General features: G+C 35.5%; 1 protein-coding gene across 7 annotated transcripts in view; it reads right to left on the bottom strand.

Annotated features, from left to right (window-relative positions):
* Positions 1-19,896, bottom strand: part of ZMYM6 (zinc finger MYM-type containing 6) — a 34,399-nt gene extending 14,503 nt beyond the window's left edge. Inside the window, exons 1-13 of one of the 7 annotated variants that reach the window (XM_025041418.1) lie at positions 19,446-19,552; positions 19,077-19,165; positions 18,414-18,575; positions 10,190-10,274; positions 9,464-9,713; positions 6,323-6,497; positions 6,032-6,223; positions 4,138-4,288; positions 3,615-3,730; positions 2,586-2,846; positions 2,274-2,424; positions 1,517-1,689; positions 30-177 (exon numbers count right to left, since the gene is read on the bottom strand). In XM_025041418.1, coding sequence (XP_024897186.1) covers positions 30-177; positions 1,517-1,689; positions 2,274-2,424; positions 2,586-2,846; positions 3,615-3,730; positions 4,138-4,288; positions 6,032-6,223; positions 6,323-6,497; positions 9,464-9,713; positions 10,190-10,274; positions 18,414-18,506 — 1,795 coding nt within the window. In that variant the 5' untranslated portion in view covers positions 18,507-18,575; positions 19,077-19,165; positions 19,446-19,552. Of the gene's footprint in view, positions 1-29; positions 178-1,516; positions 1,690-2,273; positions 2,425-2,585; positions 2,847-3,614; positions 3,731-4,137; positions 4,289-6,031; positions 6,224-6,322; positions 6,498-9,463; positions 9,714-10,189; positions 10,275-18,413; positions 18,576-19,076; positions 19,166-19,368; positions 19,574-19,679 lie in introns of those variants that run through there. The other 6 variants (XM_006924254.3, XM_015599002.2, XM_015599003.2 and 3 more) reach the window with 6 other exon arrangements.
* Positions 19,897-20,485: the final 589 nt, after the last annotated feature.

The raw sequence follows: 20,485 nt of genomic DNA, 5'->3' as shown, positions 1-20,485 counted from the left end.
AAGATCCCATTAGCCAAGTTTAATTTTACCTTTTCTTTGTGAAACAGGGTCATTTGTAATTTGCTGATGACAAAACTCCAAGACACAAAATAGGTTACAGAAATGTTTGATGTTTCCTCGCCATTTTATGGACTCACTTAGCTTACCCTGTCGTTTACAAGCATCACATTTGGCCATCTGAGAAAGAAATGTAAAATAGGATAGGCTTAAAACTATAAAATAATGAAAAGATAAAATTAATCATAAAACCAGAAGACACTATGAAAACAGGATATATGAGTCAGTCGCAACCACAAAATGTAAGGTTCCTACCTTAGAATATTACTGTTAAAAATATATGTACGGGGGTGGCTCCATAGTATAATGGTTAGCACGTCTGCTTTGCACACAAAAGGTCCTGGGTTCACGCCCCAGGTGGAGCCACGGACCATACCCCGGGTGCGCCAGGCCCCGGGTGCATGCTGTGAGCGTGTGGGAGGGGATGCCCCACCTTCAGAGATCCAGTTCTTAAGGGGAAACAGCAACATCCATAGGTTAGGGGCGGTTGAAGGGTGGGGGAGATTAAAGAGGGAGGAAAAAAAAATACACACACACGCACTTATTTGTTTCATATAGATACCCTCAATTAGAATATAAAAGTTGATCTCCTGTATTAAAATTATCAATTAAGGAATCTAAAGATAGGTTCTATTTTTAAAAGGTTAGGAGGCAGCATATTGCAATACAAAGAATATAGGCTTTGGGTCATAAAAACTTTGATCATTCAACAAATATCTAATGAGGTATCCTTTGTTTTGAGCACTGAGATAGTCTTGGTCATATAATTATGAAAAAGAATTATATTTTGGGGGATAGGCAGACCAGTAAACAGGTGATTTCACTGCAGTGTTATAGGTGCTATCTGTCATCTACCAACATCTTCAAGGGCATATTACTTAATCTCCCTGGACCACGCTCTTTTTCCTTATTTATAAACTGGCAATAATATACCTATCTCTTGGGATAGTGTTAAGGATTAAATGAAATAACACTTATGAAGCATTGGACTTGTATTAGTGGTTCAATTAATTGTAGCTTTCGTTGTCAGACTTTCAACAAAGTAATTTTTTTTAAAAGGAGGTGGGTAAAAAGGTCATAGTCATTTGACTTATGAAGTGAGAACAAGGTCTGACTTCAAATTCCTCAGGGTAACCTTCTGAATGAGAGAGGCTTAAGTCAACATAACTGCATCAAGTTCTAACTTGAAAGAACTCAAAGTTATAACTAAGGTCAATGTGCCTTAGAGAAAAGCAAAAAAATAAAAGGGACACATCCTCAAATAACAGCAGTCTCCGGAAATTCTATGCTCTTTATCCCAAAGATTTCAAGTTTATAATCAACTGAATTTTGCTTTAGGAGCCCATAGTTTATTTTACCCAGTTTTAAACACAAATTTTTATTCACAAAATCTGAACATATTTTAAACAGAAAATAATTTTTGTGAACTTCAGAAAGCCAAAGAGGTCTATACATTTACCTGGTAAAACAGAACTGTAAATTTGGACATGCAGTCTTCACAACAAAACTCTTCTAACTTGCCCTCCAATCGATTTTCTACCAAATTAGGGGATGTCTGTGAACAATAACTGCACATCCTACAGTAGTTTCCCCATCGTTCACCAAAGTCACGGGCAGACAGGTATTTGCAAACTGAGAACCAGGAGGGAAGAAAGGAAGAAACATCAAATTTACATTAACTTGAAGAAGGTAAAGTGAGTTCCTACAGTCTTATTAGATACCAACTTTAAGCTAATTTCTAAATACTTGACACAATTATTTGCCTCTAGGTTAAAGAAAAATCTCCATATTCACAAAACGAACTCATCTTACTTTTTAAATATACTCTAAGTATTAGGCCATCTATATTCAGAAACATCAGAGATATAAAAGTTTAAGCCAAGAAGCCATAATTGCTTAAGTACCCTCTTCACACATGAGTGCAAGAACAAAAAGATCTCTGAAGTCATACCTAAACTTACCAAGAGATTTTCCATACTCTATACTAATACCATTGATCTAATTACATTTCAACAGTTTCTTTACTGAGATTATTGTAACATTTAAAAGGACAGATTTTAAAGTGAATTAAGTATAAACTCAACTAAAAAGCCTTCGATTATACCTCATAGAACACAAATTACTTGAAAATTAATTGTGGATTAATAGCCTAACTCATATTGAATACTTTATTACAACTACGTGCTCTGGGGATAAAAGTGAACTTTGTTCTTTACCTTCACTACAGAATGGCTTATCGACCCCTGAAAATCGTACAGTCTCCTTTATAATTTTCTGTAGTTTACAGTAGTCACACATTGCTATAACTTTATTTTTCTTTTTATAGTCATCAGAGCAAGTCTTGCCACAAAACAGAAACATTTTACCCTGCAGAGAAAGAATAGTCATTAAAACCTAATTAAACAGTCGCTTATCTTTAAGAAATCCTTTCCCTCTATTTCAAAGTAAATTGATTGTCAAAGATGAAGAGACAAAAATGCTTCTATTGGATAAGCTTATATTAAATTACTTTCATGATCTCTCTTTACCTTGTAGAAAAGTAGTTCTGGTTTTGTGGCAAACAGATGGTTACAGTTCTGACACTTGAGTTTAACAATGGCATGGGTTGAAGCAACTTGGTGGGACTGCGCAGCAAGAGACTGAAGACTGGCTTCAGCAGAGCTACTGATGGAGCTGGGGGAAATGGCAGAGGTGTTACCTCCTCCTGCTGACTTGGAGGGCGGGCTTACTTGGCCCTGAGACAGGGGTACCGCTGAAGAATTTGTTCCTTTTGGCTTGTTAAATACATTCTGAATGAACACAAATAAGGCAAACATTTTAATAACTGAGAAATAATGGAACTTGGTAATTTTCATTTTCTCATTTTAATAAATTAATTCCCTTGGAAACATTTCTTTAAAATTTATAAAGTAGTACTCAGAAAAAATTTAAATGGCATACTTCCAGAACAGAAGGACTGAGAAAGGCACGCTTTCCAGAGAAACACCTCTAGTATATCTGACCCTAAAAAATTAGAGCAGGCCTCTCTTTTCCCCCAAGATACTGCTCCACCTGCACTCCCATCACCAAGCAGCCTCTGATGGCTATTAAAGAGCATAGTGGCCACCAGTAGTCTCGTTCTTCTTAGTGCCAAGGACACCGCACCAGGCATCTTCCCATCCTGAAGGATCACTATACTTTCTGTGTGTCTCACAGAGAGTGAGGAGAAAATGTGACAAGAAATTGGAGGCTTATCATTCCATGGCAGGAGTCATTATGTGTCTGGGCCAGGATGAGAGGGAGGGACACATGAACAAATCACCATACCATGTATCCAAACCATATCCTAGCATCTATCCTTTTGAAAGGGAGAGAGCCATGGGAAAAAGTGAGCTTAGAACTCTGAATAACGAAGAGAGCACTGAGGCTCAACACCTGGGCTCAGACATTTTGCAGATGACCTCTGGGACCACACCTGAACAGAATTTTTTACAAGTATAGACCTTCAGCAATTAACATTTTGCCACAGACCAATCCCTAAGAGAACTGAAGGGGTAAAATACCACCTTAGATCATACCTGGAAAGCCACCACACAACTAGAGCTGCAAAAGCTGTATATGGTTCCATTGGACATGGCTAGATGATACTGAGGGATTGCTGATGTTTTACAACTATGACATGAAACCTGGACACCTTGGTAACAAAAAATAAAAACAGATAAGTTACACTAATGAAAAAATCCAAAAATGTATTAGAATAAAAATACAAATAATAATATACAAAACAAAAATCAAGGAACTTTACAATAACCTATAAAGCTAACTACAACTTCCTCAATTAAGTTCCATTTACACAAAAACTAACTTGGAACTTATGTGGGGTTTTTTTTCTTTTCACATATGATACTTCAAAAAAAATATTTCAACTAAGAAAATCAGTGAAAAACTATTTTCACTTAAACATCAGTTCTTTGAAACTAAACCAATATTGGGTCTTTATTGAACCATATAGATAAATTTAGTTCATAATAAAATGAAAAAAAGTAGTTACATTCTTCAATAGTTAATAAATGTATAAAATTTATCAAATTTAAACATTACCTGAAGAAATAACTGTCTTAACTCTATAAGCAGATAAGCAATTAATAGAGCAGAAAAGTTCTGTTTTTCCTGAGTCATTCGTAGTCTCAATCATTTCCGCTGAGGGCCTCAATGATTTCCCCAAGGCATATGGAGGAGTCTGGGCTGAATTCTGTTAAGAAAATAAAGTGACATTCACACACCCAATACGAGCATACATACACACATCTTGTTTAAGAAAAAAAGAAAAGAAAAGTTATCTACAACCACTACCTTTGGTTGAAATATTTGAGTTTGACAACGAGGCCACACTAGGTATAGACTTTTCTGAAAGTGAGGATGGGGGAAAAATACGTTCTTTCAGACAATAAAAAAATGTAAACTGAAGAAAATTAGTAACTACTCACATGTATTACCAACATACACATTAAAAGTAATGAATTAGATAGTCATTACATACTTTTCTCACCACAAATAATCAGATAATAACCAGGTAATCCCTGAACCAAAGAGCCATCGTCAGTACAGACTTGGACATCAATCTAAGAGAGGAAAGTCTACCACTGTTAAGATTATTTAACTAGTAAGACTCTTTAGGAGGAGACAGAAATGATGTTTAATGTATTTTAGGTCATCCTGCAGAACTACCTGTTTTCAAGCTGAGTTTCATAATAAAATTTGCCCATAAATTTATTGTTTTAAGACACAATAATGGCTTCCATTTATATAAATTCCCATTATTACTGACTGCTTACCATGAGCCAGGACCCATGCTAAGTAATTTATGTACACTGTATCACAGAATTCTTTCAATAACATACTGAGATATTTTTAAAAATTAACAAAAAGTTTAAATTATCTTTAATTAGATTAACTTAACAAGTAAACAGAAAAGTAAGAGAGTAAATTTTTTTCATCTGACTCTAATGTCCAGGCTCTTAAACACTAAATACTGTCACTAACATACTATATGGTCTCTCAGTAAGAAATTACATGGAAAAGTAAATATTAGGAATATATAATTGTGAAGTTTCACTATATAAAAGTAAATATTAGGAATATATAATTGTGAAGTTTCACTATATAATCTTTCTGGTGAAAGAGGAACATTATTTATGCTATTGATAGAGTACAATACTAGTAACAAAATTAGGAATGAAACTGATTTTTGGATCGTATCTATAAAAATAAAATGGATTCTATTCCTGACAGTAGTAACCAGACTGCCAAAAGTTGCAATTCCTTGAAAAGTGAGTTTTCAAAGATGAACATCCATTACCAACTGCGTAGAGGAATTAAATATAAATCAAACCTGCTAACTAAAAAATCGTTTTAATTATATTTTTATAAAAAATGTAAACTTTTTAAAGACCAATCATTCAGTGATAATTAAAGTGACACAAATTGATATATTTAGTAAACCAAATGAATCCATTATTCATTACAATAAAAATTAGCTAAAGTATTCTAATAAGGCAATGTTGGCAAAATAATTACTATTCATTCCAAAACACATTTAAAAAAAATATTTTCTAAAAGGAAAAGATATGCTATAGATTCACTGATTTTATTATCTTTTTAACTTTGGTCATAGTTTATTTACAATAGTATGGGGTTTTGTTCACTACCAATATATCACAAAATATTTCAGACTCATAGCAAATCATGAAATTATATTTGTGAATTCTTGGATATGAAGGAACCTTAAAAAATTATCTAGTTCACGTATACCATCTCACTAACATAATCAACCCTTACGGTTATCAGAATCTATCGCATTTTTCTGGAAGGGAAATCACACACCAATCACACACATCAGCTGATGGGAAGAGCTCGCTCTTGTTTTGCATTTCATCCCTCTGCAACTCATCAGAAGGGGTGAGCCTAACTATATGCAACAGACTGATACTCATACCTGCTTATACGCTGTGACACTTGTTGAAGTAAAAACTTTCTGGGACTGGCAAGGACCAGAGCTACTATAGCAATAGCTCCCACAATTCTCACAACAGTTCATGGTGAGGTTGTTGGTAGAGTGAAATTTTGAAAAACAAGCATCACTACAAAGACCATGTACCATATTTTGATATTTAACTTCAAATCGAATCTAGGAAATAAAAACACACAAACATATACAAAATAAGCAAAGCCAGTTAAATATCTTGAATCTTTGAGCAGAATCTCAATATAGGTAAAATTAACTTACATCAGCATTCTTCTGACACATACTGCACTTAGTTGAAATGCTATTGGTATATATGGTAACAACAGGTTTTTTCTTTAGCTCATAAGACGAAAGGCATGATTGGCTGCAGAAATCTTTGCTAGGAGAGGAATTTTCAAATTGGGTTGTGATCACATCCTTTGGATTTAAAATGTCTCTAAAAATAAATAACAGGCAAAATGAAATGCGTTCTTCATAAATGTGATCTTCCTTTAGCTTTGTGAGCTAAAAAACTACATTTACTAAGGGCAGTTATTGTATAGTAGAAAATGGTTGACCCTGCATAAGGTATCTATAAACCTGTTTGATGATTAGTTCTGTTACTTATCAGCTGAGTGACAATGAGTGAGGCAATAACTATCTCAATTTCCTCATGTACAAAATGGAGTTTTTAATACTTAATTTACAGATATGTGAAGGAGGATTATATTTAAAATATATCCAGCCAGATGCCCATGACCAAAAACAGTGAGGCTTCCAGCTCCAACCAAGTTTCATTGACTGGAGCCAGTGGAATAAGTGGCTATCCCACAACTCCAGGCCGTGAACACTTGTCCTCTTACTAGCCAGTAGCTGCCAAGAGTAAAAACATGAATAAGGAACAAAAAAAATTTTAACTTAAAAGCAAGAATTGGAAAACAGATTAATATAAAAATTAACATGGTATATAAAATTTAGCTAGAACTGAAGAGAGAAAAGATACAGATGACAAAAGCGCTACTAAGGCTTAGTATCGGGGGACAGATAGAACAAGACAAAGAGAACACAAATAATTGAGCTGTTCTATGAGATTCCTAGAGTCATTTTATAAGAGTTCATTGTTTCAATAAGCACTGACAGTAAAAACAGAGGCTAAGTATTGCCATTCTCCTGACAAATATAAAAAGTGAAGGAAACAGTTAATTAGAAACACTACTGCAGGCCATAAAATAAAAAATTAATGGCAATGATACTATATACTACAATAATGTGTATTAATTATGGCAATAATATTATATACTACAATAATGTGTACTGAGTAATTACTATGTGCCAGGCACTGCTCCCTTTACTTAAATTATCCAATTTGTTATTATAATCGCCATTTTATAGATGAGATGATAATGAAGAGACCAAATCAGAAAGATTACATAGCTTGTCAAAGTCATACAGCTGGTAAGCAGTGAAGCCAGAATACAAATCCCAGCGGTCAGATTCTACAGTGTATGGAGTTAATCATTCCACTATTCTGTCTCCTGTCCTGTACCTTTGTTATACAGCACTGTTCCATAATAAACTACGAAAGAATAATAACAAAGTACTTCCATTTTCTAAAACTCACCTAACCTTAAAAATATGTCAGAGTGAATCTTGGAAACCAAGTTAATATGTTTAAGCACAACACATAAACTAACTTTGAAAAGTGATTTTTCTCTAAAAACAGAGCAATAAAGAATGTTACTTAATAATGTGAATCTGCTAGTGGTATTATGTATGTATAAGTATACCAATGAGAATGTCTTTTTAATGAAAATCTATGCACATAAATATAAATGCATTCTAAACCTCATGCATCCAAATGAATATTACACCTTAACATTTATCTTACAAAGCATACTCCTCCAACAAAAACATGGCTCAAACTTTTTTCTAGTTTCTCTCATAATTTATAAGAACTCTAAGAACAAATTTTAATTTTATAGCCAAATATCGTGTTTAACAGTATGACTCAGCTTAATCATCTACAATAGTCAGCTAATAAGGCATCAAGTAACTTTTGGCAATTTGCAAAAATCAAACCCATGTTGAAAAGATAGATATGTCACCTAACTTAGTCTAAAGGAATGTTTCATAGGCTCTGAAGGCAACGCCAAATCAAGAAATAGAAAAATTTTTTAATAAGAGCAGCACTGTGTTAAAAGTCTGACACTAGTGACTATTTTTAAGAAAATAATATGCATTTGGATGTAAATATTATACTATGTTCTTTAAAATTTAATTCATTTTCTTTTGATATTTGACATGTTGAAATAGAGCATCTTAAAACAGAAAACTAAATTTACTCTTCCAGATTAGTTTCATGAGAATGACATAAAAGTTAAAGCAAGGTATGAGAAGTGCATTTTAAAACAAAACAATTTTAAAATTTAAGTAAAATATTTTTAAATTCTTCGTTCCTTTTAGTTGGAGATTTCCATTTTAACAGGATTTATTTTTAGATACCTAAGCCCAACACATCAAGTAGATAAAGAACCTGTCTTATATCTCCAAAGACAAAATAGGAGCCTATAAATTATATGTTAAGTATACATAATAATATTAATTTTATTATTAAAAATAATAAGATCCCACTTATTAAGCATTTGCTATGTGGTAGGCCCTGTGCTAATATTGTCTCATTAAAATCTGAGAAAGTAGATACCATTTACCAATGAAGAAACTGAAGCTTAGAAAAGTTAAATATTGAGCCAAGGTCATAGAGCTAATAAGTAATAGAGCCAAGGTCTAAAATCAAGTAACTTTTCTTGCTCTACATTAGTGACTACTGACAACGCAATGTATTCCTAGAATTACACTACCACAGGAATAGGCGAAGCATGCCAAATTCTTCAAACATACTAAGGCAGAGAAAGATCTTTATGTGACTTTGTTGCTATTTCTTTCTCTTCCTGCATCTGTACATTTAAAACAATGATCCCCCAAAAAAGCTCACAAAGATTTTTTTTTAGAAATAAACACATTTTTGTGGCTAGTTTTTACCTTGTAAAGAATTAAATAATTTTCATATACTATTATAAGAATGATATCATATTATGTACTTCAATAACATTCAAGATAACAAATAATTTTGAATAGCTGTTGTCTACAATTACAGGATATATGAGTGGTCCTACCATTCCCACGAATGGTTTATTTCTTTCCACAGTAAAATTTAAACTGAAAGAGATAAGGAAAACTCATTTAGGCAATACTTTTAACACCAAATCACTTATTGTTATAAAACTTCAGAATTTGCAGATTTCTCAATTAGCCAAAAAGCTATCTCCTAAAAATGTGCTAAAGAGTAGCAATAGCATTTTTGAACTTAACTATTTGAAAACTAAAAATGTAAAGTAAATAAAGACGTAATGAAGAATTTTATACTTCGAGCAGTTTGTACAGGTTTTCTTGGGAGGTGGTGGTAGGCAGACAGGTGAAGAATATCTGGTGATGCACCGCGTGGAGCAAAAGAGCTGAGCAGATCCCGTCTTATGATATGCAGTTTGCCCCTTATAAAGCATTTTTTTACAACCAGAACAAATAGCCTGCAAAGCTACAGCTGGAACTGAAGGAAGCAATCTATTTGGGCCAGATGATGCAAGAGGAAACTGAAAGCCTGGGGTCAACTGCTGGGCTATTAAAAAACAAAACAAAACAAAACAAAAAACTGTTATAGTATCAATATGAACACATAATACATTCCCTATTTTTTAGGACAAATACATCAGTCTTGAGATACAATTTGAATGAGGTAATAAGCACTAGGGGGTTTCAAACTTTTTAACCATGACCCATAGTAAAACCTACATCTCACGTTATAGGCCAGGCCACATATACATAGGTGTGTGTGTGCATGTGTCTATAATTTAATAACTGAAACAGTGGTTTCAAGAAATAATATGCTTCCTTACTACGAGCATCATACTCTGATATAATCTCATTCTATTCTGCTTTTTACAACGCTGGTCAAGACCAACTACCCAGTTTGAATAGCACTGCTTTATCTAAAGGAAGAAAAAAACTTACATGAGGAAGTACTTTCCCTAAATTCTACTAGTCGGAATATGACAAATATTAATCATAATTAACCTTTGCAGTTCTATTTCTTACCAAGAGGACTATCACTGACTGAAAACACAGCACTAATTTTCAGTTCACTTTCTTCAGTTTTTGGCTTTGGGGCATGTCCGTACTCCTTAAAGAAAGAGAAATGAATATGGTGTTAGTATCTCTGTAAACTAGAAATTCAAGCAAAAAAATAATCCTGTCATATTCACCTCTTCTACATTCTAATTATAATCACAACTACCTCAAAAGTCAAAATTTACAAGTTATTAAACTAGATTTAAACTTTACAAAAAGGATCTTTCAGAACTGGAAAATCTTTTATAATGGTTATATCTACCTTTCAAATGTAATCTTCGTATATAGGAATAATACATAGCTATTTTCAATGCTACCTTTTCTTAGGCTGTGTTTATAAGGGAACAATAAATTAAATTAAATCTGAATAATTTACAGTTTATATCAAATTAGTAACTTCAGCTAAGAGATTTGCAAGCTGTCACATCTGTTAACAGCAGAAAAAATATAGGAGTTTCAACGCCATCTGTTCATTATTTATAAAATCATCACAGCCTAAATCAGATTTACCCTTAACATAGTCATTAAAATGCTTTAAAATAAAATCATGAAACAAAATTTTAAAAATACATATACCTCTTAAAAAAGACTGTCTTTATTTTGAGATCACAACCATCCTATTTTTTTGTCAAAATAGCCTTACGTATTTCAAAATAAAGTTTTTAAAAATAGTCTTACTTTTCTCAAATAATGGTGATTAAAAAAAGGGTAGCTGTATTTTTAATATCCCTAAACAAAGCAAAATAAATGACTGATATTATCAGTTCCCAAAGTTACTTTTGAAATTTCTTTGAACTATTAAATACCAAAGACTAGAAACCACTGCATTAATTTACTACTTCCATGATGTTCATTACAGCACCAAATAAGCTGCTGCTTGTAAGGTACAGATGAGGAAAGTGAAGCTTAGAGATGTTCAACAATTTGTCTAAGGTCACAAAGATACTAAGTGCACAGATGGAAATTAAACCCAAGTATCCAAAACCCGTGATGTCTCGCCCATAGATGTACAAATACAACAAAACAGAACTACTATAACGAATTCGAACCCTGGCCCCCAATTGAAAGTAAGGTCTCCTGCTATACTCTCTTTTATCTTCTTTTACTTATAGTACCTGTCACAACACATTGCATGCTGACTTGGGTGATGATTTGTTTAATTTCTAACACCTTCTCCTCCCCTGCACACCACACACACACACACACACACACACACACACACACACACACACTCTGAAAGAACCATGTCCCACTATGTACAGAAACCATATTTGTTTTTCCACCTCTATACACTCAACACCCAGCACAGACAATATAACATAACAGAGAAGACTATGGGTTCTGACAGAAGAAATAGATGTGATCTTGGCTCAAACAAGTTATTTAACATTATTTTCAAATTCCTTATCTACAAAATAAAGATATTATTTAATCCATAGGGCTATTATGGGGGCATAAATTATTTAATACAAATAAAGTATGTAGCACGATACCTTACAGTTAGCCAAAAGTTAAGCATGATTTACCCATAAAAATGCTAGCTCTTATTTTTATAATTATGACATTTAATAAATATTTGTTCAATGAATGAACCCAACTCCACTGAATCCAGAGTGGATGTTCCTAAAACATTATACTTAAGTAACAATATTTAGTGACACTTGCAAAAAGAGAATTGCAAGGTATATATACCTTCTTCAATTTACTAAAAAGAACACTGAAGATTCAATAAAAATTACTTTGCCTTATGATCCACTCAATCTCTAATATTTTTCTAATATGCCTGTTACATTTCCCTGGTCAGTTCCTTTTACTTCACAAAGTAACTAAAACCTTCATCACTTACAAGTCCCAACCTCAATAGTTCCTACTCACAATGATCTTTCAATTTCGCCAAGAAAAGCAACTCAACATCCTGATTCCCCCTTCTGCCATGACTACAAATTGATCAGCAAACTGTCCTATGTTACAGGAAAAGGCAACCTTCTTAGCAATGGCAACAACAGTGCTTGCATTCAAGATCTCTTTCCTTCTCTCCTTTTAGCACTCCATACTATCTTTGTGTATCTTCAGCCTCTCTCCACCTCCATATTGGTTTCTTCCCCTCTACTTTTATCAACCAATGGTGTTGGCACCAATTCAATGCCAACAGGAATCTCCAATTTGGGGTGCAGTGACAAAAGAGACTTTATTCAGAGCAAACACCTCAACTGTGATAGAGCATGGCTATGGAACAGATCAACAGTTATTACAACTCAATTATGAAATAGCATGGCTTTGGAACAGCACAGCTGCAAGGTGGCCCTCAGGTGAGATAGTCCTCTCCAGTTAGATAGCTCTGCCCCACTCTGTTCAGGCCTAGTGAAACAGGACAGCTTCCACTCTGTTTTGGTCCAGAGATGTCTCCAGTCAGGGAAATGGTAAGTGTGGTTCAATGGAAATGGTAAGTGTGCACCTGAAGCCAGAGGGGAGCTGACTTATATAGAGAGAAATCCCCACCCCTCGTCCCTGATTAGTCCATCCTCATGCAAATGAAGACTCCAATCCTCACAGTTTGATTGGTCCAAAAAGCATTGTTCTGATTGGTTGGTAAAGATGCTAATGGGAATATAGCTATGCAGCTCCAATCAGACGTGGAAAGTCTCAGCCCTATCAGTTGAAATATAATTCCAAGAACTCCTTAAGGGTTGGCTCAGACCAGAGGAACACAGTACTCTTAGGCTGTTCAGTGTGGGAGACAGGAAGTTCAGCTCAGGTAGCAGGCACGTTAGTGCAAGCTTCTTCCTGAAGTGTGGCTTGCATGAGAGGCCCCTAGTTAGAAATGGTTGCTAGCCTGTTTTTAAATTTGAGCCCAGTCAGCTACCAGGAGCCCTTCTTCGTAAGTATCTTCTTTCCTCCAGTCAACATAAGAAATGTATTCCCTTAGGAATTACTGCCCTCTTCTCTCTCCCTTTACAAAAGAAAAAGTACTCCATTCTTTCTCTACTCTCTCACTTTGACACCCTCCAGAATCCAATGCTATTAAGATACTGCTTCAACTGAAACTGTCTACCAAGATAACCAATCATCTCACAATTGCATGATCCAATAAATACTTTTAAGTTCTATCTTTCAGATATATCTGACACTGCCAATGGTTCCATTCATTGTTTTCCGACTCTTTTACTTAAATTCATTACTATATCTTAGTATCCTTCACTGATCTTACATTCACCTTTAAAGTCAATGGTTCCCAAATTCAGTAGCATCAGAAGCCCCTAGAGGTCTTGTTAAGACATAGATTGTTGGGCTTCAGCCCCCAAGATTCTGATTCAGTAAGTCTGGAGCAGGACCCCAACAATATACATTTCTAACAAGTGCCCAGGTAATGCTGAGGTTGCTGGCTGGGGAACTACTTTGAAGCCACTCTGAAGACCCGACATTAATCCAGTTCTGAGCTTTCTATCCTGAGCTCTCCTCTCCTCTCTCTACTCTTGTTCTCTGAACAATTTCATTCACATTCAAGACTTCGACTAGGGTTACCAGATACAGCAAATGAAAATATAAAACAGTTAAATTTGAATTTCAGATAAATGACGAATAACTTTTTAGTATAACTATGTTACAAATATCGCATGCAATGCATTTATATAAAATAATCATTGTTTATTTGATAGTCAAATTTAACTAGGCATTCTATATTTTATCTAGCAACACTACACCCACAAGTGGATAAACTTTCTAATTTCTAAATACCACATCCATACATGCAAATGCCTTCCAGTGCAAATTACCACTTAGATGTCCCACTATCCCCTTAAACACAACAAATCTCAAACCACACTTATTATTTCCCTCCATATCCTGTTCCTCAGTAAACAGTATCATCACTCAATTTACTGAGGCCAGAAACTTGTATTCCTGGACTACTCCTTGATTCTCATACCTTATATGCTATCTCTAAGTTTGATCGATTCTACCTATCTTTAATTACAGTTGACATTCAATATTATATTAGTTTCATGTGTACAGTATAGTGGTTAGACATTTATATAACTTACAAAGCGATCCCCCGTTAAGTCTAGTTACCTCCTTGACACCACAGAGTTAAATTATTTACTATATTTCTTATGTTGTACTTTACATCCCTGTGACTAATTTGTAACTGCCAATTTGTACTTCTTAATCCCTTCACCATTTTCACCAAGTCCCCCAACCTCCCTCCCATTTGGCAACCATTAGTTCTCTGTACCTATGAGTTTCTGTTTTATTTCTTCTGTTTTTTAGAGTACACATATAAGTGAAATCATATGGTATTTGCCTTTCTCTGACTTATTAGCACGGTACCCTCTAGGTCCATCCATGTTGTCACAAATGGTAACATTTCATTCTTTTTACAGCCAAGTAATGTAACATTCCATTATATACATACCACCTCTTCTTTATCCAGTCATCTATTGATGGACACTTAGGATGCCACTACAATTTGGTTATTGTAAATAATGCTGCAATGAACATAGGGGTGCATTATCTTTTTGAATTATTGTTTTAGATTTCTTTGGATAAATACCCAAAAGTGGGATTGCTTGGTCATATGGTAATTCTATTTTTAATTTTTGAGGAATCTCCATAGTGTTTTCCATAGTGGCTGCACCAATTTGCAATCCCAGCAACAGTGCACGATTCCCTTTTCTCAACATCTTCTCCAACATGTTTTGATGACAGCCATTCTAACAGGTTTCTACCTAAATATCTTAAATCTATTCTCTTCCGACTTTATTGTTGAAATACTCAACCACTAAACATACTACATTCTCTCACATCTCCCTGACATGGCGCATGCAGTTTTCTCTGCCTGAAAGTCTTAATTGTTATAATACAAATGCTACCTGCCCTGTGAAACTTTCTTCTCCTCTTCAGACTTAAAGGTTCCTTTCCCTGTGCTTCCAATGCACCTTGCACAATTTTTTTTTTATTACAGTAATTGCCTAATACTGTGATTCTGTATCTCTATAGAGGTGGCACAAAGCAACAGAAAGAATACAAGTTTGAAGCCAGTCAAAACTAAGTTCCTATTCAAACTCTGATGCTTACAGTTCAGTCAGTTACTTAACCTCTCTTTGCCTCACTTTCCTCATTTGTAAAATGGGGTAAGGCTATTTTATTTATAAGGTTGTAGAGTTTAAATGAGAATGCATAAAACGTGCTCAGCATAGCTTCTGATGAGGTGGTCACTCAATAATTACCTCTCTCAATAATTACCTCTACCAATTCCCTTGAGAGCAGAGGCCCTATCTTTTCATCTTTGCAGCATTTCTGAAAATAAATAACACAACTTAGCCTGTGGTAACCTGGTTAAGGGTTTATGCTCTTGACCCAGGCTCTTGGGTTCAAATCCTAGCTCAACCATTTACTAGTTGTGTGACCTTTAACAAGTTACTCGGCTTACTACTCTGTGTCTCAGCTTCCTCGTGTGTGAAGTGGAAATAATAACAGTACTTAATTTTTAGGGTTGTGAGCATCAAATGGATTAATATATGTAAACTGCTTACAACGATGTCCAGTATGTGCTATGGATTATATAGTAAGAAAGAATAAAAACTCACTGAATGAATAAATGAGAGCAACCATAACTTTAATATCCAGAGCAGAGTCTTACTATATCAGAAAATAAACATTTCATTTTCTTGTCTCCTATTTTCCCTTATTCAACTGCAACATGGAAAACAGCTCACACTATGTTTAAATGACTTTTCTATTGTAGTCCACTCTCAATAATAAAAAATTACCTCTCCTTGATTCATCTTGAATAGCCTTAATAGAAACCAAAGAGAATTGAGTCGGTCTCTATCCTCTTATATTTACAATGTATGCTGTTAGTGGGATTTTCATTATCATAATTTTTATATTCAGAACACTCAATTAACTCGCAGCACAATATCTGTTAAATTTTTATATTATAGACAAGGTATAATAAAGAAATATTGAGTCTGGAATTTTAAAAAACTGGTTTGTATCCCAGCTTTGCCATGGGACCTTGGTGAAATCACTTGTTCCTTCAGGCTGTTTCCTCATCTGTAAAACAGAGGTTCTTTTATGACAGTTATTGAGCATGTATTTTGTGCCTGTCATTGTGCTAGGAAATGGGGATTCTGGTCAAATAAGAAAAGATCCTGTATGAAACAAAATTCATTGACCTGTAGATGTCATAATAAAAGTGAAAACACTATACAATAGAAAAAAAAAAAAAAAAGATTAATTCTACCCTTTAGTGACATTAAACTGTATCTTAAAGGAGAAGAAAAATTTTGCCAGGCTACCTAGTTTAGGATACCACAGGCAGAAGAAATGGCATGTGCAAAGGCAAGGAAACAAAATTAAACAGAATATACCTTTGAGTGAAATGAAAATAGTTTTCAGGAGCACAGATTAGAAAAAAGTGAAAAGAATGAGTGATGATACTAAAGAGGGAAACAACGCCTAAACAGGAATAGTTTAAAGAGGATGGGACAGAGTCTTTTAAGGGAATAGTATCATCAGATCTAAACAGTACTATGTCATCACTAGACGGTATTTCGATGGAGACTGTGACTGAAGGAAAGAGGATGAGTAGGAAATTGTTATAAAAGTTCAAATGAAAAATAAAAATATAGGGAGAAAAAGAAAGAGAGAGTCAAAAAAAACTTAAAAGGTAGAATCCACAAAACCTGACCAAAAAAAAAGTGGTTACTTCTAACGGAAGAAGAATTTACCATCTGGAGGGAAAATAAATATCATGGATGCCACCATCTATCCCCACTCCACATTCTGTAGAGCACAACACTCTATGAAGGCATTAAGTTGATGAGTGAGACAAAATCTAATTGGCATCCCTGTCCTGGAACGATACTGTCTTCGAGATGGCATGAGAAATAAAATATTATCAAATATTATTTATTATTTTGTTATTTACATTATTTATATTTTAATATTGTTGCTTTGCTTATGCAATAAAGTACAGAGTATAGAGCAAAAGAACTGTCCAAGAAAAAAGAGAAATGATTTTCTTGTCAAAACAACTAACCAGTCTCTCCATACTGCTCTCCACAAACTCCAATCTGGGGCCTTAAATGGTAGCCAGATGATCTTTCTGAACACGTTAATCTTACTCTCCCACTTAAAGCCCCACAATGGTTTCCCCTTGCTCTCAGGATAAAGACCAAAATTCATAACAAGGTCCACAATGTCCTGCATAAGCTGGCCTCAAACTACCTACAGAGCCTCCTCCTAGAAGCAAGATAGCATAGGCTTTGAAGTCTGACTACCTGGATTTGAATCCAGTCTTTGCCATTTATGACCTGTGATCTGTGGTAAACTGCTTGACCTCTTTGTACTCTGGTTTCCTGATCTGTAAAATGAGGATAATAATATGGTTTGTGAGAATGGTGACTGGCACAGTTCAAGCACATATAAGTATTAATAATGAATTAATATTTCTGTCCTTATATAACATATACTACATATTGATATATTAATACCATCTATTAGCACTGTTATGATCATCATAACATCATTACCATTTTCATATTTTCTGCTTTAGGCCCATTGGTCTTGCAGTTCTTCAAAAAAATCATGTATCTTTCCAACTCAGGGCTTTCCTAGAACACTCTTCATGCCTTTGCCTAGTCAATTCATTCTCCATAAATCATTTTACATATCTTTTCCTCGGAGAAGCCTTTCCTAGCCAGCCTCTCCCCAGTCAAAACTAGATCGGATTCCCCATTTTAGCCTTTTCTTCCATGGCCCTTATAGTTTATAATTATATCATTTGCTCAATTACTTACATAATGTCTATCTCTGCTACTAACCTATAAGTTCTATGAGGGAATAGACTAAGATGACTTTGGTCATTTCTGGATCCCCTAGCATAGAGTAACCACAAATATTTAGAAAATAAAAGAAAACTATTGTCAGGTACAAGAGAATTTAAAAAAAAAAAGGTACCAAGTATGAAAAAATGGTAACATATTACTTTCTTTTTACAAAATGAAACATTATATAGTTATCCAGATCTTTTTTCGAAGAACAGAAAAAGTGATTTACTCATCTTAAGGCAAGGGGAGGAAATCAGTTTGGGTTGTTTTAACTTAAAAGCCAGAAACTACCTAACTAAAAATTTGTATTTGGCAGATAGAAAAGAATTTAAAAATTTTAAATAAAATGAAATGCTTACTTGAGCATTGTCAGGTTCTTCTTTAATTTTGTCCAGAACCCCCTGCTGTGGTGCCATTGCTTTGCCACATTCACCATCCAAAGGTTCTTTCATTCTAATTTTTTATGTAAAGGAATTCCCCAGTCTAAATAGATTTCTTCTTGGTAATGGATAGTTAGGCTCCTAAAACACAATATAAAGGATTGGTACTCAGGTTTATTCTTTTATATACATATACATTCATGTTTATCTCTATTAAAAGCTTTGTGTTGAGCACAAGGCTTTAGGGTTGAGCACTTGGGGGAAAAAAAATTTCCTTGGGCCATGACTCACTCTATTCTCCTTTTTTCCTGCTTTCTGTTCCTTTATTAGCTACCTTCACATAAGAAAACAGTCTTCTAGACTAGCTCTGACTTCCCTAATATCTTTAAAGACAAGCACTCTCCTCAGAGGGAATGAGACCAGCAGACCTACGTGGGAAGAAGTTAGCAAGCTCTTAGAGAAAAGGACTCAGAAATGGTTTCTGACTCCATGAGTAGTACTTGGAGGCCAACCTAAGCTTTTAATTCTCAAAGTGGGGCACACCGAGCTCCCCACCCCCATCTCTAACTAGGGCTTTACTAGAGGCCTCCATAAGGGCCCCATTTCCTGGCCTAAGATGCCATCACAAGGGAACTCCCTTACTTAAAGCAGACCGCTTGCATCTTTCAGAGTCTCTATGGGAGCCATACCCAGCAATGAGCCCTTCTAAACTCTGCTTCACCTTCGCCTTCCTGTAAATAAGAAATTCTATTAGCCATTCAGCAGAATTCCCTTCCTCTAATAGTAAATGAACTAAACAGGACATTTAACCTAAAGCAAAAAGGTCGCTCCCCAAAGTTGTCTTTATCCGGGCAGTCAAGCCAGGCTTGGCTGGCATGGGCAACTGGTTTAAAAGCCTATGCGGAAGAAGAGATGGAAACTTAGGTCCACTTGCCCACAGTTATAACAGTCTAAGGGCGCTCATCCCTCCTCCAAGCATAGTAGTATTCACTCCGAAATTCTTGTCCCCACCAATAATTCCCACGCGCGTCACAGAGTACAAACGCGGCAACGTTGTATCAGTTGAAGAGAACGCAACCTGCAAACGCCTGCCAGCGCGTCCCAGCGAAATCCGCACAGCGTCAGCCGCGCAGCCAGCCCGGCCCCGCCCCCACCCGGAGCCCGCCCCGTCACGTGGCGCGACCCCGCCCCGCGCAGCTCCTTCCACCACCACCCGCCGCGCTCAACTTCTGGTCTCCTCCTTACCCTGGAGAGCACTGGTCGGGGGAGAAGTGATAGGCTCCAAGGTCCCCGCGCCGGGGCGAGAATTATGTTCTCTTACTGGAATTCTTTCCCCTGATCCATCAGAACGCAACAACCGGACAACCACGCGTGCGCAGCCCTGGTCTCCGCCCTCTTTCCCGTCATGCTCCAAACCTGAGCTGAGTAGATCTTCCCAGCATTCCTCTTTCCTCAGTTATGGCTGGCTTCTTAAAGAGACCGAGATCCCCTTACGAAAAGATAGAGGGAGGGGTTTGGGAGAGAATGTTAGGGGCGTTAGATGGCCCTGTAAGTGTTCTGCACCATTTTTTAATGCTCATTTCCAGGAAGGTGGTCTGCTAAAAGAACATAATAAATAATAGCTGACATTTCTCAAGCTAAGTACTTGCTAAGCACTTGACATGCATCATTCCACTTAATTCTCACCACAACCCAAAGACGTACAAATTTTTATCTGGGAGATGTAAATGAAGAGGTTAATTAAGTTGTTCAAAATCAAGATTTGGTATTTTTTCATTCAACATTGTTTCAGAGATACATCCATGATTTGTAAGGCTGTCGGTCATTCATTTTGACTGCTGTGTAGTATTCCATTTTATGAGTTTGTTACAATTTAATTATCTACTACTAATGGACATTTGACTTGTTTACAATTTTTAGCTATTAGGAATAATGCTGCTGTGAACATTTCTGTATTTTGTGGCACATATGCACATGTGCTAGGTTTATACCTAGCAGCGAAATTGCTTATGTATTTGTAAAATTTAACTGGATAACGTCAAACAATTTTA

Source organism: Pteropus alecto, unplaced genomic scaffold (assembly GCF_000325575.1).
Source record: "Pteropus alecto unplaced genomic scaffold, ASM32557v1 scaffold39, whole genome shotgun sequence".
Lineage (NCBI taxonomy): Eukaryota > Metazoa > Chordata > Mammalia > Chiroptera > Pteropodidae > Pteropus > Pteropus alecto.
Note: the sequence above shows the minus strand (reverse complement) of the source record. Positions and strands in the feature narration are given on the sequence as shown.